The sequence below is a fragment of the Garra rufa genome, chromosome 15 (assembly GCF_049309525.1).
Source record: "Garra rufa chromosome 15, GarRuf1.0, whole genome shotgun sequence".
Lineage (NCBI taxonomy): Eukaryota > Metazoa > Chordata > Actinopteri > Cypriniformes > Cyprinidae > Garra > Garra rufa.
In genome coordinates, this window is record NC_133375.1 from 10,391,332 (window position 1) to 10,413,692 (window position 22,361).

Sequence of the window (22,361 nt, forward strand, 5' to 3'; positions counted from 1 at the left end):
GTATCTACTTTCCAGGACACTAATGTGACATCTAGTGGTTGAGAAGGGTAAGTGCAAACACTGCCTGGCCAACATAAGCAGCTGTCCAGCTGAATAGCGCCAGCAAGTGTTAAGAACCAATTGTGATGGCAACATAATATTAGCTAAAAGTGCAGTGCGTGGCATCCAACAGCTGACTGTAAGTTCACTTAATTTAATTTTATATAAATATAGATGTTATATTAGTAGTGCCAATTGCTGTATGGCAGCTGCAATACAAGTTTTAACTCTGAGGTCAAATAATGTAACCAGTGGGCATCTGCCAGGGCTGTCTAATGTTACTGTATTACTGTATGTTTTGCAGTTTCACAGGGCCAGCTGCTAGCCCAAATAAGATGAAAATTGCCATGGTTGGTTGGTGCTTCTCTCCAACTATACTTCATGTGTTTTTCACTGCGGTCACCATCTGCGCTTCGTAAAAGTGCGGTCACGCCATCTCCGCTTAATTTTCTATTGCGCTCAAAATCAAGACAAAAGCTATTTACATTACTGTATGGAAATAAAAATTTAAAAAATCATAAAAATATGAAATCAAAGTGTTTTCTGAAAACTCCAACAGATTATTGTTCTGTATGTCCCCATGTACCTCTGTGGTGATTTTCATGCTGTTTTACTGTATCATTTTTTAATAATTTCATACCAAAGTCAAGACAAATGCTATTTTTATTGCTGTATAGACATAAAGAAAATCATAAAAACATGAAATCAAATTGTTTACTGCAAATTCCTCCATAATCTTGTTCTGCATGTCCCCAAGTACCACTGTGGTGATTTCCATGCAGTTTTACTGTATCATTTTTTAATAATTGCATACCAAAGTAAAGACAAAAGCTAATTACATTGCTGTACATAAAAAAAAAAAAAAAAAAAAAAAATCATAAAAATATGAAATCAAATTGTTTTCTGAAAACTCCAACGGATTATTGTTCTGCATGTCCCCAAGTACCACTGTGGTGATTTTTTATGCAGTTTTACTGTATCATTTTTTAAATAATTCCAAACTAAAGTCAAGACAAATGCTAATTGCATTGCTCTATAGACATTAAGAAAATCATAAAAATATGAAATCAAATTGTTTTCTGAAAAGTCCAAAACTTTATTGTTCTGCATGTCCCCAAGTACCACTGTGGTGATTTTCATGCTGTTTTACTGTATCATTTTTTAATAATTTCATACCAAAATCAAGACAAATGCTATTTACATTGCTGTAGACATTTAAAAAATTCATGAAAATAAAAAATACAAATATTTTCTGAAAACAGATTATTAGTTCTACCCCCCACCCCCTTCATGTCTTACACCTACGTCTATATAGAGAGAGTTAATAGCACTTTTCCTTACTTTGGTATGCAATTATTTAAATAAATATATATAACAGTAAAACTGCATGAACATTTGATTTCATGTTTTTATTTATATTTCATATTTGATTATATATTTTTATTATTTTAATAAACATGTCTATATAGAGAAATATTCAATAGTATTTCTCCTTATTTGGTATGCAATTATTAAAAAATGATACAGTAAAACTTGAAAATCACCACAGTGGTACTTGGGGACATGCAGAACAATAATCTGTTGGAGTTTTCAGAAAACAATTTGATTTCATATTTTTATGATTTTCTTAATGTCTATAGAGCAATGTAATTAGCATTTGTCTTGACTTTGGTATGAAATTATTAAAAAATGTTACAGTAAAACAACATGAAAATTATGTCAGTGGTACTTGGGGACATGCAGAACAATAATCTTTTGGAGTTTTCAGAAAACAATTTTATTTTTTTAAATTTCATAAAAAAATAAATGTCTATACAAGAATATAAATAGCATTTGTCTTCACTTTAGTATGAAATATTAAAAAATGATACAGTAAAACAGCATGAAAATCACCACAGTGGTACATGGGGACATGCAGAACAAGATTATGGAGGAATTTGCAGAAAACAATTTGATTTCCTGTTTTTATGATTTTATTTATGTCTATACAGCAATGTAATTAGCATTTGTCTTGACTTTGGTATGAAATTATTAAAAAATGTTACAGTAAAACAACATGAAAATCATCTCAGTGGTTCATGGGGAGATGAAGAACAAGATTATGGAGGAATTAGCAGAAAACAATTTGATTTTATATTTTAATGTTTTTTTTTAAATGTCTATACAGCAATGTAAATAGCATTTGTCGAATTTTGGTATGAAATTATTAAAAAATGAAACAGTAAAACAACTTGAAAATCACCACAGAGGTACCTGGGGACATGTAGAACAATAATCCGTTGGAGTTTTCAAAAAACAATTTGATTTCATATTTTTATTTTTATTTTTTGTCAATAAAGCAATGTAAAAAGCATTTGTCTTTACTTTGGTATGAAATTATTAAAAAATGATACAGTAAAACCATTTGAAAATCACCACAGAGGTACTTGGGGAGATTAAGAACAAGATTATGGAGGAATTTGCAGATTTTTTTTTTTATATTTTTATGAAAACCTAAAATGTCCATACAGCAATGTAATACAGTAAGGTAATAAATAGCATTTGTCTTGATTTTGGTATGCAAGTATTAAAAATGATACAATAAAACAATTTGAAAATCATCTCTGTGGTACTTGGGGACATGCAGAACAATAATCTGTTGGAGTATTCAATTTGATTATTCAGTTATAAAATAAGGAAACTGATGTAAATCAGCACCGTGGTAGGATGCAGAACAATAATCTATTGGAGTTTGTAGAAAATAATTTGAGTTCATAATTTTATATTCTTTTGCGCATGTCAGATTAATAGTATTTTTATTTGGGAGATGGAGATAAAGAGATTGTTAATAGCATTGGTCCTGACTTTGATATGCAGTTCTTCAAAGTAGTTGAATAGCATGAAATGCGCCGTATTAGATCGGTAGTGTTTGTTACCGTAAATATCTATTAGGTGCGCAATAGAAATTTAAGCGGAGATGGCGTGACCGCACTTTTGCGAAGCGCAGATGGTGTGACCGCAGTTCATTGTCATTGTGTGAAGTATTATGGCCGATTGCAAAAAAGCTTTAGACTAGTCTCAAAAGTCATCTATTTTTTTTCTTTAAGACTGGTAATTTTTTTTTACATTTGGTTACATAAAAACGTAGATTAGTCTAAGATAATATAAGACTGATAACCCCTTAGTTAACTGCTAGTTGGTCAAACTAGCTCTTAAGACACTTTCTTAACATAGAAGCTAAATTAATGCAGCTTGCCCCCAGCAGATGTAGTTTATGTTCTTCAGTCTAAGAACTAATCCTGCTAGTACTTTAAAAAAGACGAACCAGCAAATCTTACAAATGGCTCCGCATTACTGAAACACCTTTAAAAAATGAGTTCAGGGAAGACAAACAGCAAAATAGAGGAAGACGTAAAAGATGAAATCTACGTATGGAGAGTCCCATAAGGGGGTTTTAGGGGAAGAGATTGGCCCATTGCTGTGGGAAACCTAGTTTTAGGCATCCACACTGCCCCTTAGTTTAAAGGTCAAAGGTCATTAAGAGATGCATGATCTTACAAACAAACCAAGAACGTCAGTACTGTGGCAGAGATTTGGTCACTGATGTAAATGTAAGTCCATGCAAAAAAAAAAAAATTTGTAAAGACATATAAAGATTTATATTTTAAATAAATGCTGTTCTTTTTAACTTTCTATTTATCAAAGATTCCACAATATTTATAATAATAATAAATGTTTCTTGAGCAGCAAATCGACATATTAGAATGATTTCTGAAGGATCATGTAACACTGAAGAATGGAGTAATGGCTGTTGAAAATTCAGATTCAAATATATATTCTGTAAACTGTAATAATACTTAAAAATGTTACTGTTTTTACTGTATTTTTACTATATTACTGTATTTTGATCAAATAAATGCAGCATTGGTAAGCATAAGAGACCTCTTTAAAAAACATGCTGGTTAGTGCTTGCAAAAAAACAACAACATATAATATTAAATTATGTAATATTTTATATAAACATTGCAGAACAATACATATTTGTTGTATATTATCAGATATTTAAATATTTATATTTGATAACTTGTTATCAATTTTTCCATACCTCGGCATCCTTAAAGGAATAGTTCACAAAAAAAAAAAAAATGGTCCCCATTGATTTCCATTGTATTTTTTGCATACTATGGAAGTCAATAGGGACCAACAATTATATGGTTCTTGAAAATTCTTCAAAATATCTTCTTTTATGGTTAAAGGAGTAGATTACTTTCAGAACAAAAATTTACAGATAATGTACTCACCACCTTGTCATCCAAGATGTTCGTGTCTTTCTTTCTTTAGACATAAGGAAATTATGTTTTTTGAGAAAAAACATTTCAGGATTTCTCTCCATGTAATGGACTTCTATGGTGCCCCCGAGTTTGAACTTCCAAAATGCAGCTTCAAAGGGCTCTAAACGATCACAGCCGAGCAAAGAGGGTCTTATCTAACAAAACAATCGTTTTTTTTTTTTCTAAAAAAAAATTCAATTTAAATACTTTTTAACCTCAATTGCTCGTCTTTTCTAGATCTGTGTGTACTCTGTGTAGAGATTAAAAAGTATATAAATTGTAAATGTAAAAAAAAAAAAAAAAAAACTAGATAAGCCTTCTTCCTCGGCTGGGATCGTTTAGAGTCATTTGAAGCTGCATTTAAACAGCATTTTGAAAGTTCAAACTCGGGGGCACCATAGAAGTTCATTATATGGCGAGAAATCCTGAAATGTTTTTCTCAAAAAACATAATTTGTTTACGACTGAAGAAAGAAAGTCATGAACATGTTGGATGACAAGGGGGTGAGTACATTATCTGTACATTTTTGTTCTGAAAGTAAAGTACTCATAACATAAGAAAGAAACGAATACAGATTTTGAACGACATGAGGGTGAGTAATCACCAAAATTTTCTTTTTTGTGTGAATTATTCCTTTAAGGACCAAACATGGATGACTTTATTAACTGAAGTGGTCTTAAATCACTATGTGTGATGTGTGTCCCTTGACCAAGAGGTTACTGTGTCCAGGGAGCATTTATCAGAGAGAGGACAGAGAAAGCCATGGGTTTGTGTCAAGGTCAGAACAGAGCGTAGAAGAAATAGTATAAAACCAAGGGAAGAAGGAAAGTCTGTCAAATAAAGCACAGCAAAAGAGGAGAGAAGTTTGTGAAGAGTCTGGGCATTAGACGCGTGATACATAGTTATACTGATTATTGGGTAGTTAAAGTGATTCGATCCATCTGTAAGAATGAAAGTGCACTGTTTGGCTTTTCTAGTTCTGTCACTCTCATCGATCAGCACACAGGCCTTATGGAGGTAAGTCAACACACTCCTCAATGGAGAACAAACATTTTGCTCTGGCATTAATACAACAATGATATAAAAGGCAATTATTTAATTTGAATCACATGTTGTCTTTACAATATCATGCAGTGTTTTTTCTAACACAGTACCAATGCATTTTTATACATGAAAATATATAGCTGCCTTTAGAGTTTAGGAAAGTCAAGTCAACATTATTCCTATAGTGCTTTATACAGTACAGATTGTGTCAGTACAGATACACTACAAGTCAAAAGTGTTTAACCATATGATTTGTAATGTTTTTTTAAGACATCTCTACTGCTCACCAAAATAAATGTTTGAATATATTTTAAAATGTAATTTATTCCTGTGATTTCAAAGCTGAATTTTTTGCATCATTACTCCAGTCACATGATCATTTAGAAATCATTCTAATATTTTGATTTGCTGCTCAAAAAACATTTATTATTATTATTATTATTATGTTGAAAACAGCTGAGTAGATTTTTTTTCAGGTTTCTTTGATAGAATTGAATAGAAAGTTCGGAATAACAGCATTTATCTGAAATAGAAATCTTATACAGCATTCCTAATCCTACCATTATACAGTGGCATGCGGAAGTTGGGAACCCCTTGCAGAATCTTTGAAAATGTGAATAATTTTAACAAAATAAGAGAGTTCTTACAAAATGCATGTTATTTTTTATTAAGTACTGTTTTTTTTAAGTAGTGTTTATTTAGTACTGTACACAACTATTAAAAAGGTTCAAAAATTCACTGATGCTCCAGAAGGAAACACAATGAATTAAGAGCCAGGGGGTGAAAACATTTGAAGATAAAGGTACTTTATTTGCCTTCCGGGAAAAATGCGAGTATACTAAATGGAAAAAAAAAGATATTTCAACAAAGTGAGAAAAATGTAGACATCCTCTGTTTAAAAGTTTTCACTCCCTGGCTCTTATTGGCTCTTAAAGCATTGTGTTTCCATCTGGAGCATCAGTGAATGTTTGAACCTTTTTAATAGTTGTGTAGAGTACTAAACAAACACTACTGAACAAAACAGTACTAAATAAAAAATATCATGCATTTTGTATTATCTCTTTTATTTTGTTAAAATTATCCACATGCATACCACTAAATGTCTTTATCATCATTTTGGATCAATCTGAAGCATCCTTGCTAAATACAAGTATTCATTTCTATAATTAGATATATTAGATAAAGATGTGACTGCAGTAATGATGCTAAAAATTCAGCTTTGAAATCACAGGAATAAATTACATTTCTAAATATATTCAAATAGAAAGTAGTTATTTTAAATACTAAAAATATTTCACAATATTACTGCTTTTGCTGTAATTTGGATCAAATAAAAACTTTACTATTTTAAAATATTAAAAATCTTTTGACTGGTAGTGTATAAACAGGAAAATAGCAAAATCAGTTATGGAAACTGCAGTAAAGTAGCTCTAAAAGGCAATAGTAAATCGTTATTTATACAAAAATATATTTTAAAATCTATTTTAGTAGTTTTGAATTATATTACAAACTTTATCTATTTTTGCTGTATGGGGATTGTATTTATGTCTTATTTTGAAATTAAGAAAATTGATGAAAAATCATTTTAAAACCAGATAAAACGCACTAATACTTGCTATTTCATCAGTTGTTCAAACAAGTAACGAGTAACGAAATGTAGGCTAATGAGTCATTTCTCTCTTCACTAGGGTAAAACTGAAGAAAATGCCGTCCATACGAGAAACCCTAAAGGAAATCGGTGTCACACCAGCTCAAGTGTTTTCTGAAATTATGGCAAAATATGATGAACCATCACCCACAAACGGCACAGCTCCGACACCTCTGATCAACTACTTAGATGTAAATCAATTGTAAAAGAACCACAATTTTGTGTTTAATAGTCTGTTTTATATAGACTGCTGTATATTCTTAATTGTCTATTTCTCTATTTCTAGACTCAATACTTTGGTGAGATTAGCATTGGTTCACCAGCTCAGATGTTCAATGTTGTGTTTGACACGGGTTCTGCCAACCTCTGGGTTCCTTCCCACAGCTGCTCTCCTTTATACACAGCTTGCTGTGAGTGATCATAAAAACATATATGATTTATCTTAAAAAGTCATTATCAACACATACCTTTTACAAAGGGACGAAAAACCTGCATATTTTCTCTCACAGCTCAGTCTGCCTTTCTCCATTTGTCTCTTTAGTCACACACAACAGGTATGATGCTTCCAGATCCCTCACACATATTTTCAACGGCACGGGATTCTCCATCCAGTACGCTTCTGGAAATGTCCGGGGATTTCTGAGCGAAGACGTAGTCATAGTGAGTAACAAAACGCCATTGGTTTTAGAATATAAAGCCCTGGGAATGAGAAATGAGTTCAAAGGAATACCAACATATGGAAATGGTATTTTAATGGTCGAGGCAAAGTATTTTTAGTCATCCAGGTTTCCATAGAAAGTCAAGCACAGCAAAACATCAGCAGGTAACTAAGTCCACATGCTTGTGCAGCAAATTTCACCTGCAATAAGGCGGAATACAGAAGCAAATATGATACTACAATCATGTAAGATCTTTGACCTCTAACTTCCTCAGGTGGGTGGTATCCCAGTGGTGCAGGTTTTTGCAGAGGCCACAGCTCTTCCTGCGATCCCGTTCATCTTTGCCAAGTTTGATGGAGTGTTAGGGATGGGATATCCAGATGCAGCCATTGATGGAATTACACCTGTGTTCGATCGCATCATGTCTCAACATGTTCTAAAACAGAACGTCTTCTCTGTGTACTACAGCAGGTGAGCATCAGCATTTATTGACATACAGTGAGAAATGTCATGATTGAGCGCTTGCAAATTTATGTATACAGTCAAACCAAAAATTATTTAGACATTCAGATATAATTTTTGATATTTTTTACTAGTGGGTGCAGGACACTATAGTTCATTTATGTGAGGATAGCAAAATAAAGTAAACTGTGATATATTATACCCAAACATTTTTCATAAAGTGGACCAAAAATTTGAATTGACACTTTGACCTGAACATGTTTGTGGCTTTGTTTTGTCTCAAAATGCACACCAGTAATGTTTTTTTATAAGCATGGTTATAAAAATTACTTAAATGTTCTAATTGAACTATGGCGTAATCCTGGCTTATTCTAAGCCATGTCTGTGAAACCGGGCCTTAGTGTTTTAGTATGTGGGTTAAAATTCTGTAATCTGATGTGGTCGCCACCAAAACATTACTGTCACTACCGAAAATGTGCATCCACTACTGAAACATGGGATGTTTTGTCAAAAATAAAGTACACTAAATTATCAGATGTTATGATAGTTTTTGGTTCAATGTATATTCAAACTAATGAATCCTTAACTTTGAAATCAGTATGATCAACTTTGCCTTTTACAAAGAAAATTTGGATTCAAAATACAAAAATGTCATAAATCACACTTGAAATTTCTGTTAAAATTGTAATTGCTACTGATTTACCACTGAAAACATTTTAATAAAATAGAATAATATATATATTTACAAGGAAGATGTAAGCGAAAATGTAATAGGTCAATATAACCCTTCTTATTAAATGACATATTACTGTGTTTCGGTAGTGACAAATTTGAGGAGAGGACAAATATTCCAAAACTTGAAAATATAATAACAGAATTAACAACACAATTAGAAATGGGTACCTTGGATAATATAAAATTTGCATACATACAAAATTTGTGAAAAAATATGTTTTTTCAGGACTTTTATAACTCTGACTTCGAACCAATTCTATAGAATGGCCCATACACATTTGGGACTTTCCATAGACTTTAATTGTTTTTATACTGTACAAACATTATTTTCTATCCCCTACACCTAAACCTGGAACTCACCGGAGACTGCACATTTTTACTTCCTCAAAAAAAAAAAAAAAAAAGATTCGGTATGATTTATGAGCCTTTTAAAAAATGGGGACATGGGGCAATGTCCTCATAAGTCGCCCTCTCCTTGTAATACTGTACCTATGTCATTCCAATGCCATTATACAAATGTGTGTCCTGATATGTCACAAAAACATGCACACATTTTACCAGTGTTTTTTTATTTTGAAAAGCAGAATTTGATTTTGATTTGTGAATTTATTATAAGAATATTAAATATATCATTGTGAAGTATATGCATGTATTTTAATAATACTAGTCAATCACAAGCCATATCTTTGTATGTATATGTGTGTGTATCTATAAGGGACCCAACACACATCCCTGGGGGAGAGCTGGTGCTGGGGGGCACAGACCCGACCTACCACACTGGATCCTTCCACTACATGAATACCAAAGACGCAGGCAAGTGGGAGGTCGTCATGAAGGGGTAAGAATATTAGCATTATCAATTTTACACAACCTTTATGATTTCTTTCCATGTCGCTTTTTCTGCCATCTGTTTCACATCACCGTTTTCACAAATAGTCCTAGATATCCAATATCGGTTTATACAAGATATCCGGTAGCCATCCGTTTTTAATTTTGAGCAGAACCTCAGACCATTTCCAGAGAGGTAATCAATCCTTGCCCTGTGTCCTTCAAAGGAATAACTGACCCCAAAATCAATCATATGCACAGCCTCATGTCATTCCATATTCGTATGACTTTCTTTTAACTTGCTTGGAACACAAAAGTCGACTTTTTATAGATGACTTTTCTACAAAACTTTGATAATGGAAGCTGTGTCAAGCTTAAAGGGATAGTTTACCCATAAATGAAAATTCTGTCATTAATTACACCCTCATGACGTTCCAAACCCGTAAAAAAAAAAAAAATTATCAAGATATTTTTGATCAATTTCAAGAGCTTTCAAACCCTGCATAGACTGCAACACAACTGACATGTTTAAGGCCCAGAATGGTAGTAAGAACACTGTAAAAATAGTCCATGTGACATCAGTGGTTTTATGAAGCTATGAGAATACTTTTGGTGTCCAAGCCTCCCCAAAAGTAGGTAAACTCTAAGTCTAAAGTGACTTTTGAAACATAATTCATTGCAATGTGTTTGGTTTACCTCAATAATACCCTTTGTTTTTTTTTGCAGAGTGTCTGTGGGAGCAGATATGTTGTTTTGCATGGATGGCTGTACTGCTGTGATTGATACAGGCTCCTCCTACATCACAGGCCCTGCCTCCTCTATTTCCATTCTGATGAAAACAATTGGAGCTGTTGAACTGGCAGAGGGAGGGGTAAGTTCGGTTTAGCTAACCTTACGGACATTGTTTCAAAATCTGTTTTTATTTTAAAGCATACTGCGTGATCTGTTAAGAATTCGAAAATTTATTTGAGAGATTAGGCCATGGAAGGAGGGATTTTTTTTCTGAACCACACATTTCAATCCACTAAACTGAAGAAGCCAAAATTTAAACCATGAAAACAATATTATGAAATCTCTAAATCTCAGCAGTAGTGGCAAACCTTCAAACTTTCTAGAGCCATAAAAAATGAGCAATGTGTTCCAGTTGCACATAAACAGAGAGCACAATAACACATGATGGACCTTCTAAAACAATTGATTATAAACCCCTTCACGTTCAATCAAACTTAGAGGGATTAATCATGTGCCAACATGGCATCCCGTATAAATCCCATACACAATACTTCTATGTTAAGCATTTAAACCTGATTTTTATTGTTCCGTTTCCTTTTCCTGTTCCACAACTCCATGGGAACAGCTGCTTTGGTCTATCATGTTTGACTGTGTCTCACAAATAAAGTCTGAAGAGCAAATGGAATGATTGAAAGCTAATGTTTTTTTAATTGCCACTGTGGTTGGTGATATTTAATGTGGAAAAAGCGTTGTTCTTTTCAAGTTTAATGTCATTTTGGTTTTTCTAAATGACGCAGCACACTGTTGTGTTTGAATGGTTTTAAAGTCATTACTTATTTTATGTTCACAGTATACTGTAAACTGCAATCTGGTCAAGTTGTTGCCCACTGTGGCTTTCCATCTGGGTGGTCAGGAATATTCTCTCACAGAAGAGGACTACATTCTCTGGGTGAGGCTTTATTTTTTTTAAAGTATACGATTCTTACATATTTAGTTTGAAAAGACAATTTTTACTAATAAACTAAATAAGACTAAATACAAGCGGCACAAGGAAAAAGATAAAGTTAGGTGACAAACAAACTACACCACAATTACATTAAGCTTCCAAAAACTTTTTCAATCTTTATTTAAGCAAGTTGGAAAGTTTGAGTTGGAATAGTTTGCAAGAACTGAAGTATAAATACAAAGAGTTAAAAGCAGACTAGTAAGTAGCACATTAAAGGAAAAGGTCACTTGCAGAATGAAAATATCCTGCTAATTTTCTCACCCGTATGTCATCTTTCTTTCTTCAGTTGCAAAGAAAGTTTTTAAGAAAAACATTTCAGGATTTTTCTCCATATAGTGGACTTCAATGGGGATCAATGGGTTGAAAGTCCAAATTGCAGTTTCAATGCAGCTTCAAAGAGCTCAGCACGATCCCAGCTAAGGAATAAAGGTCTTATCTAGTGAAACAATCAGTATTTTCTAAGAAAAATACCAATTTATATACTTATTAACCACAAATGCTCATCTTGCACTAGTTCGACCTCACATATGCAAAGAAAGTCAAATGGCCTTTACAAAAAAAGGTAAAACAACGATGTTGGGCAATTTTGAAGTTGTAGGATAAAATGAGATGGTTTTTCCCTAACTTACATTTTTTAACTGAAGTACTTAGCAGAGTTAGTGCAAGATATGGTAAAAAAGTATATATACAGTCAAGCCCGAAATTATTCATACCTCTAGCAAATTCTGACTGAAGTTACTATTATTCAACCAGCAATTTTTTTTGACCAGAAATGACACAGGCTTCTCCCAAAAGATAATAAGATGTACAAAAGGCATCATTGTGGAAAAAAAATATTTCTCAGCTTTTTACATTTGAACAAAAAGGGGCCAAAATTATTCATACCCTTTGCAAATTTTCACAGTCTATGGGAAAATCCTATACTATAAAAAGTTCTGTACCATTCCAAATAGTCCAAGCTGTTCTAAAGCATCCCAATTACCCTGATTCATTGGGGACAGCTGATTTAATCAACTCCACAGGTGAAAAACAGAAGCTCTCTGCTGTTGGTTTGTGGACAGTCATGGCTAAGACAAAGAACTCACTGAGAACCTGAGTCTGCGCATTGTGGCTGCTCACAAGTCAGGAAAGGGCTATAAGACCACATCTTAATGGTCTGAAGTTCCCGTGGCTACAGTGCAAAGTATTATTAAAAAATACAAGACGTTCTGCGTTCCGCACTGTGAAAAATCTCAGAGTACATGGTCGGAAGGCAAAAGTGACACCGGTGCTGGCCACAAGAATCACCACCAAGGCCATCCTGATGAATTTGGGCTCTGCTGGTGGCAACATCTCATGGTAGACAGTCCAAGGGACACTGCACACCACTGGGTTCCACAGACGCAGAACAAGGAGGACACCACTTCTCCAGATAAGGCACACAAAAGCCCACTTGGCTTTTTATTAGTAAATGACTGATTGTTTCTCTAGATAAGACCCTTCACTGCAAAAAAAGCTTTTCTTACTTATACTTTAAATACTTATTTTAAACAGAAAACAAGATTACTTTTTCTTACCCCATTGGCAGATTATTAAGCTTGTTTCAAGCACAAATGCACTTCATTTTGACTTGTTTTTTCTGAAAACAAGACAATAATTTTTACTCATCTAGAAAATCCTTCTTGTTTTAAGAATTTTTATATATTTTTGGTAAGTAAGAAAAGCATTTTTTGCAGTGTTATTCCTCAGCTGGGATCGTGTAGAACTCTTTGAAGTTGCGTTGAAACTGCAGTTTGGACCGTCACCCCATCGATCCCCATTGAAGTCCACAGTATGGAAAAAAGTCCTGGAATGTTTTCCTAAAAAAAAAAACAACAACTTAATTTCTTTACGACTGAAGAAAAAAAATCATCTTGGGTGACATTGGGGTGAGTAAAGGATCAACAAATTTTTATTCTGGAACTGAACTTCTCCTTTAATGTAATTTCTATTGAAATCTATATGTAATTACAATGTAATAAATATTTTGTAATTTGTAATGAATTTTACAATCTATTTAAATTTGGACTATTGAATAACAGTTAAAATCAAAATCATGTAGTGTACTTAAAGGGGTCATTGGATGCAAAACTAACTTTTACATATTGTTTGCATATTAATGTGTGTTGGCAGTTTGTGTACACAACCACCCTACAATGATGAATATCCACCCAGTGGTATTTTTTCATCTTTAAAAGCAATATCCCCTTTTTAAAATCAGGACATTCTCAGCTTCTTGTCTGTGTTTCTTAATAATGTGCTTATTGTCAAGTTTCGCCGCTAAACGCAGTTAAATGCAGCTAAATGCAGCTAAACGTGGCTTAATGCGGCTAAAGTAAACATTACAGCTCATCATCGCAGGCAGAGAGGGGCGGGGCGAGCAGAGCTCATTTGTATTTAAAGGAACATGCAATAAAATGAAAAGATATTTTGCAGAGCTGATTTTGACAAGGTAAAAGGGTGTTTTTTTACACTACTATTGAGAATTTTTAACCAAAGTATATTATAGACTTTTCATTAATACCCTAAAGAATCATATGAACTTTTGGAAAATGGCCATCAGATGACCCCTTTAATTAAAGGGCAACCGACAATTAGTCATACAATTATTTAAAATGTACTTTATAGTAAAACGTTTTTGTCATGTTTTCAATTTTGTCTAGTTTAGCCATAATTTTTTTTAGAAAAACATGAGTGGGTTGATTAATTACCGATGTGATTTATGCCATTAAAATAAGGCCATTGCCATTTCTACCAACACTATGTCAAGAAAAACTATTGACTGTGCCATTAAAGGTATAGTTCACCCAAAAATGGAAATTCTGTCATTAATTACTCACCCTCATGTAATTCCAAACCCGTAAGACCTTCGTTCATCTTCAAAACACAATTTAAGATTTTTTTTATGAAATCCAAGAGCTTTCTGACCGACGCAACTACCATGTTTATGGCCCAGAAAAGTTGGAAGAACATTGTTAAAATAGTCCAATCACTATCAGAGGTTCAACCATAATTTCATGAAGCTACAAGAATACTTCTTGGGTGCAAAGAAAGCAAAAATAACTACTTTATTTGACAATTTCTTCTTTTCCATGTCTTCTACATTAGAACGACGGCTCCTGGGTCAGCAGCACCACATGCATGTGTCATGGTACTCTTGTGAATGCGCGTTGAAGACAGACACAGAAAAGAAGAAATAATGAAATAAAGTCGTTTTTTTTCTTCTTATTGCACAAAAAGTATTATCATAGATTCATAAACTTAAGGTTGAACCTCTGATGTCACTTGGACCATTTTAACAATGTCTTTACTACCTTTCTGGGCCTTGAATGTGTCAGTTTCGTTGCTGTCTATGCAGGCTTAGAAAACTCTCGGATTTTATCACAAATATTTTAATTTGTGTTCTGAAGATGAATGAAGGTCTTACAGGTTTGGATCGACATGAGGGTGAGTAATTAATGACAGAATTTTAATTTTGGATAAAGTATCCATTCAATGTAACTTAGCTACAAATTATTGAAACAGCTTTCTTTCATAGTTGTGTTAACTATGTAAATATGATGATAAAAAATTTTAAAAGCTCCCTTACTTCACATAATGGAGACCCAGTAATGTAGGCCAAGTTATTATTGTTGTGGTATCTTTCACAGCTTCACTCAGATAATGCTTAGCTTTGTCTGAAGTGTTGTTTTCATTATAAATCCTATTGCTGACTCTGTATTACACTGTCAGTTTGGCATATCATTTAGCACTAAAGTCTGGGATCAATTCTACTAAGTGACTTTTTTCATTAAGTACAAAATGCCACATGTTGTATATGCATGCTATTTTTTCCAGATGACTTCTGAAGTGTAGCATCTGTTTCGAGATTAATCAGTCTATGTTACAGATATATGGACTTGCCCTGGGTTTTCTAATGTCTCTTTTTCATCTTTTGTTCTGCCTACAGCAGTCAGAGTTCGGGGAGGACATCTGCACTGTGACGTTCAAAGCGTTGGATGTGCCGCCCCCTACTGGTCCCATCTGGATACTGGGGGCAAACTTCATAGCTCGATACTATACAGAGTTTGATCGAGGAAATAATCGCATCGGCTTTGCTCGAGCAGTCTGAGAAACACTGGGTTTTCTGTTATCTTATAATCAGATAGCTATCATATTACAAGTAACACATAGGCTATTTGATTTGTCACATAAATAACAGGTAATTTATGTTACAGCTTCATTTATGAACAAGAAGTACACTTTAAGTATAATTTTAAAAAGTACTTATTACAGAAATAATATAATTTAAAAAAATTGACATGAGTGCAAATTGAATGTAATGTTTTCAGGTACTTAAATACATGTGTTATAGTTTAAATTGATGTTAAATGCAATAAGTTGAATTTAAGAGTGTTTTTTTGACCCACGTAAGTACTTGAACACATTTTATATGTAACTGTATAATTCTGTTATCTTTGAAATATGGTAAAAATGTACTTCCAAATGTTTTAAGAAGAATTTATATTAAAATAAATATACTTTAATGTCATTTCTAATGAAACTTGTATGTCAAGTATTGAAATATTTAATGGTCAAATTTAGTACATTTAAAATATGTACTAATATAAATGTAATATGACGTAAATGGCAAGAAAAATTTTATTTAAAATATAATTATTTACTGCACTTTTTAAAAGTGTAATGAACTACCTGATCTCATGACGAAAACGTTTCTGTGGGAACGTTTTCGCTAGACACGAAATACTTACCAATAAGTACATACCACTGCAGTTTCCAACAGAAATGAACACTAGAGGCAGCAAAACAGAAAGCACTTGTAATCGATTTTGTACACAGTTATGATTAAAGCTCCATATGTTGCGCTTTCCAGATGTAACAAGCTTGCTCAGTAGCTCAGCTGGCACATGAAAAACATGACTTACTATAAAAGAACTGAAAAACGGGAGTTCGAAAGACAAGCTAAAACTGCATGATTGCGTTTTTTTTTAGGTTTAGGTGTAATGCAGATGGTATGTTATTTTAAATGTCACAGATCATTAGAGTTATAGCGCCACTCAACGAAGGGGGGGCTATGTTCAGCAATATAGTTATGAAAGTGTTTCTCTTTAAGTACACATAAAGGAATAGTTCACTCAAAACTGAAAAATCTGTCATCATTGCCTCACCCTTCATCAAGATAGATAAGATACAGATAAGACCTGTTTTCTGGGTTTGGTCAGGTGATATTCGACATATTCCCTATTGACCCTTTGCAGGGAGTTTGATTGACAGGCGATTTGTCCAATTACAACGTAGAATCTGCCATTTTTGTCCGACAAACAAACCAGACAGGAGAGTAGATTGAAGGAGTCGTCTTATGCTTTTTCACTTATTGAATTTTAGCCAGTGTGTGGTGTGGTGTGGTGTGCAAATATTGAAAATATTTGGTTGAATTTTAAAAAAGCAGCGGCAATGTGAAAACCAAAGATTATCAGTGATCTGAAAGCTTTTTGAGGTGAGGAATGGACCAAGATTGCAGTAGAGAGGTGACAGAAGCTTCTAAGCACTTCCAAGCTGCGTTTTTTGGTGGTTTTAAAGAATAAAAGATTCTGCACCAGATTTTACTTTTGGGGGTTGAATAATTTTGAACATGAATGTTTAGAGCCAATTTTTTTTTTTTCATTAGTCATCAACTTACGTTCTCAAAATTACTCAAATGTGTATGAATAAACTTTCTCTACTAGTGTACTGATGGCTTTGTTGAATTGTTTTCACAAAATTTTGTTCTCTGCAGCAAAATGTCTTGCAGGTCAAGGGGGTTGAATAATTTTGATTGCAACTGTAGCTTGCGCTAACAGTTGTCCATGGAACTTGCTGCTTTGGGAAGGGGCGTGGCAGGACTGAAACGCCGTCTAAGCTGTTCACCAATCGCAATGCAGTGGGACTGCTAACCAATCACAACACATTTCATTTTTCAGAAGGCGGACCTTCATCACACCAGGAACTAATCAAGCCATTGGTGCCAGCCTAGGGAGAAAGCTATTGTAATAATGTAAATTTTGTGAAAAATAATGCATTTTTCGAACCACCAAGCATGAGAGGCATGTTCTAGCGCACCCAAAAAACAAAATAAAGACTTTGTAAAAGAGTATAATAGGTCCCCTTTAATATCGGTGGACTTGAACTTGAAAAACGCGTACTGACATCTTTCCACGATTGAAACAAGATGCTTTCTGATGTTCATTCATGTTTATTTTGTGCTATAATAAATAGTAAAAGATGAATGGTTCACGTGCCGCTTTCTTACAAAAAGTCGAAATTTGACAGCTGAGACTTTGTTTCGTACCAGAAGCAACCATAGACTGTAAAAAATCTGGACGTAGTGTCCGTGAGGTCACCCGTAGGTTTCTGAAGAGCATTTTTGAAGCCTATAGTGGGCGGGATTCGGCCGTCGCCATCTTGGAATCGCGTCACCGCGCATCACTTCCGGATAATCAAAAATGGGCAAAAAGGCGGGACGTGGGTGCAGCTGATTGCTGAAACCATGCAAACCTAGCGCAATCCCGTCACTCAAGTGGCCACGCCCTTAATTATGCTGAACTTTAAGGCTTAATATAACTTAAATGGATGAGTTATAAAAAAAAAATCACCCCCTCACAGTTGACATGAAGGGCAAAACTAGCTATATAGACCAAAACCACTTTTTGTACGAGGCTGTAAACATACTTTTTTTCTGCTGTAAATTTGGCCATTTTACCATTGACACCCTTTTGCAGCCAGTCTCTAGTGGCCAGTCGATGAATTGCAGTTTAAGTCACTTTCGTGTTGGTTTCAATAGAGAGAGCGGGAGGATGTTTCACTGTGTGAGAACATGATATGTGGTATAAGAGCATCATGGCTTGTTGGACAGTTCAACAGTGAAAGGACCGACTCACTGGCACGAAAACAGTCCAGCGATCTGGTTGAAGGTTTATTGCATGTTCGGTCTTTTTACAGCGCTTTAAGATTTAGTTTCAATTTTGATCTAGCTCCGTTTTAATCTGCCTCCAATTTTAAGTGATCATAAAGTTAGTTGTGTCATAATTTAGATACCTGATTATTTTGGACGTGCTATACTTTCAATTATTCGTTCATTGGGGACCTAATGTCGTCTGAGTCTGGCGTCGGCCGGAGCGCCAATCTCGTAACACAAAATCGCCAGCCTGATAATTACTCAGAGGTTGTAGGGGACTAATACCCTCTTGGCCAGCTGCCTACTGCTCGCTTCATACAAAAGTGTAGTTTACTTAGTCTTTCCCATGCACAACTTGTTAACTCCAGTGATAAGCAGAAATCAGGAGGTCTCAAAGAACGTGCCTACTGCTCCTGTTCATTCCCGAGCCTTCAGTTTGTCATATCCTGGCCGTATATTTATGCGCACAAAAGCGTCCTCACAATTTACTAGTCATAATGATTTCAGGACGTATCAGAATAGCCGAATATAACATTTTATTTGTCAGGTAAAAATGTATCATGCCAATTACACAATTAAACAACGAGAATCCAATTCATTTTCAATTTAGATAAATACATAACCTCAATGACTTAAAGATGTATCTAAGAATAGGAAATGCATACCTGACAGAGAGACACACTGCAGCATTAGAGACCCGGAGGTTTTAGCTCCAGAGCCGCAGTGTGGGGGTTTTGACTACAAAGATCCCAAAGTTGTGTTTCATCACTTGCCTTATATACCAGACCAACACAAACAAATCTTCTAATCAGTTGTAAAAATACAAAGACCTTTTGGTCTTTCAGGAGTTCTCGCAACCCCAGGCTCGCACCTGGTTGGGGGTTCACATTTGCCCCTAAAGGGAAAACACACCCAATGGCAGCAAACCCAATTCTATGGAAGTTTTCAATCTTTCTTACAGTATATGTGACTGCTATGAAATTGAGACCATTTTACCAATCACACAGAGACCATTAAAATGATATCAAACATGAAGGAGAAAAACAACATATTCACAAGATATAACATGTGGATGATCTTACTGATTTTCAGCAAAAGCTTTTAGGAAGAGAGGTGTGAGAGTGAGGGGCGAAGAGAGGGGGGTCAGGGTGGAGTTCTTTCTTTCTCTTTGAAGATCGATTCTCCTGATTACAGTAGTTTTATTGCTTTATTGCATGGCAGCTGTTTTGAGTTCCTGTGTTTTAATTCCATGAGGAGATAATTTCACTCCTTACAACAGTAATGAAGAGAAGCGGACTTTTGTTAAGGGTTTCACAAGGGGTTCATGGGTGATGGCTGATGTTACTAAAACTCTAAAGTACTGATTTCAATAGAAATTAATTAATACGTTTATTTTCCCACGATGCACAAGTGAGTCTAGACAAGAGGCTGTTCTTCGGTCAGATGTGTTGTCCTCTGTCAGAAGAGTTTTACAACACTGGAACAAATGTTTTTATAATGCCTTTGAACTAGCTCAGAGAGAGAGAGAGAGAGAGAGAGAGAGAGAGAGAGAGATAGAGAGAGAGAGAGAGAGAGAGAGAGAGAGAGAGAAATGTTACATTCCCTTCAACAACTCATTGTGGGTTTCACAGACCATGACATTTGGTTTTAGTTTAACTGAATGTGTATTAGTAGTAAGCCCAACTCAAAAAGACCAGCCCGTTATAAAAGTTACACAATATAATATAGTTACATCATATATATATTTATTATAGTTATGTCATACATATTCAAGTTACATAAAACAAATAATTGTAATTATGATTGTTACATATAAGCAAAACCCATATATTCGAGAAATCCACTAGCATTAAAATTTACCACTACTATAATCACAACATATTGACTGTTAATGTTTTAAATAATAGATGCAGCATGAACTGATTTTGCAGGTTTTTATCAGTATACTACAATGTTTGAATACTGTGAACACTGAATAAACCAAAAACAACTGGAGGGTTTTTAGCTGGCAGCACTTCTTTCAGAACAACACAATCCAAACACGCATATGAGGCGCATATGAGGCAAAGGCATTGTCAAGATGGATAGAGATAACGCTTTTTTAAATACATTTATCCCTTTTGACCATCCTGTTAACTGTCCCATTATGTACTCTGGAAGCTTCTACAAAAGCCTAGGAGCAACCGCGGAACATCTTTATTTTGTAGAACGCTCTTCCTTTTGAACATATTGACTGAAGACAATGTTTTTGTCTCTCTGTCCCAGTCTTTGCGTGTTTATAAACTTGCTTGCGTTTCTGTTGAGAAGGTTGTGAAATGGAATGTGAGATGTGATCTCCTGCTGTTATAGTCACGCTGAAGACGTCGTCCTCAGCAGGAGCTACAGATTTTATCACTATTTTGTCTCTCTATCTTTTTCTCTTTCTCTCTCCCTTCATTCCTGACGCACATTAAGCTATAACAGATGTCCACATCATACCGGATTTATTCAATCGTAATATTCTGGTGGATAAAATTTTAAATGCTTAAGTGTGTTTGAAAATGTTCCAGGGAATACTGTTAGCAATTTCACTTATGCGCCTTAATATCACTTTTTATCCTGGAAATCTTTCATAGTATCACTTCAGAAAGAGTTACATAATTACACTGTCCAACAGGAAGTGACACCAACAGTTTTGGTGGGAAAATAATTAATTCTGGGATTTTTTCTGTCTTTCTTGAAATTTGGGATCAGACATGTTTAAGAAGTTAATACTACTTAATACTCCTCAGTCAGGATGCATTAAATGGATCAAAACTGGCAGTAATGACTTTATAATCGAACACATTTCTGTTTCTAATAAATGCTGCTCTTTTCAACATTCTCTTTATCATAATTCATTCAGGGGCAATGACATGACAATCACTTACATTTTCTGTCCGACTGCATTTTTTCAGTTAAAAAACTGGTGTAAATGCATAAAAAGATGCCATATTATTTATGTTCCCACTTTAAAAAATTAGTTATTTGTAATTTTTTCTGTTATTTAAAGTGTCAAAATATTACGTGGTGCGACTGTCCGGCCATAACCGCTGTTTTAAATGCATTTTTCAAAATTAAGATTAATTTTCTGCACTATTTAGCATGATTTCCAAACTGTTTTGTAATCCTGTATAAAATTGCAAAGCATTTGCATTTATATTTCTATCATAATATACAAACTTTGTCCGGTGATTTCCATTTTATGAAATATCATGTGGTGTGACCATCAAGAAACTACCATTTTGGTACTTTTATGTTGAAATCCATTCAAAGACAGGAAATTGCACCATATACCAATTTGCCAAGGACCCATTGAAGCATCAAGTAGGTTTATAACTGTCTTTCAAATCTGAAAAAAAAAAACAACTTTTTAATGGCTGGAATGTAGTTTGCATGGAACATTTGGGTGTCATGTGGTATGACCTCAAAAAACAATTAATATCAAGTATTTATTTTTATTAAAAATTTCAGAGTGACCTTTTGTGGGAAGCTAGTTTGTTTTGTTTAGATGGCCAATTCTGTGCTTTACAGAATACATTTTTGAATTTGAAAATATTGTGTGGTACGACCACTGGAGAGTGTTTTTCATAATAAATATTTGTCCCAGATTGGTAGTTTTTGTGTTTTTATATTCAATTGATGGTTTATATAATTCAGGGATTTTTTTCAGGGTTGGAACTAAACTTTGCAGGACATTGGCACTACAGGACCGACGTTGCCTATACCTGATATACATAAAATACTTAATTTTAGTATAATTTATAATAGATGAATATAATTAATATAATAGATGATACCAAAAAAATTGAGCATGTAATTTTAGTATGGAAATTATGCATTTATTAGTAATTTATTATTTATTTATTAATAACTATTTAAATCTATTTTACTAGATTCCACTGCCAAGCAAAGTAAAAAAAAAAAA

The 22,361-nt window shown here is 34.2% G+C and overlaps 1 protein-coding gene across 1 annotated transcript; it reads left to right on the forward strand.

Moving 5' to 3' along the window:
- Positions 1 to 5,121: 5,121 nt before the first annotated feature.
- Positions 5,122 to 15,962, forward strand: ren (renin). The gene is made up of 9 exons (XM_073819122.1): positions 5,122 to 5,366; positions 7,082 to 7,232; positions 7,328 to 7,451; positions 7,583 to 7,701; positions 7,975 to 8,171; positions 9,613 to 9,735; positions 10,452 to 10,596; positions 11,308 to 11,406; positions 15,431 to 15,962. Exons 1-9 carry the CDS (start codon positions 5,299 to 5,301, stop codon positions 15,590 to 15,592), a joined length of 1,188 nt encoding a protein of 395 aa, XP_073675223.1. The 5' UTR covers positions 5,122 to 5,298; the 3' UTR covers positions 15,593 to 15,962.
- The last annotated feature ends 6,399 nt before the right edge of the window (positions 15,963 to 22,361 follow it).

Bases quoted from the DNA above. Each gene is read 5' to 3' on its own strand.
- ren (XM_073819122.1), top strand. From the start codon at position 5,299: ATGAAAGTGCACTGTTTGGCTTTTCTAGTTCTGTCACTCTCATCGATC. The intron at 7,702-7,974 runs GTGAGTAACAAA...TAACTTCCTCAG, and splicing joins TGAGCGAAGACGTAGTCATA to GTGGGTGGTATCCCAGTGGT. The intron at 10,597-11,307 runs GTAAGTTCGGTT...TTATGTTCACAG, and splicing joins TTGAACTGGCAGAGGGAGGG to TATACTGTAAACTGCAATCT.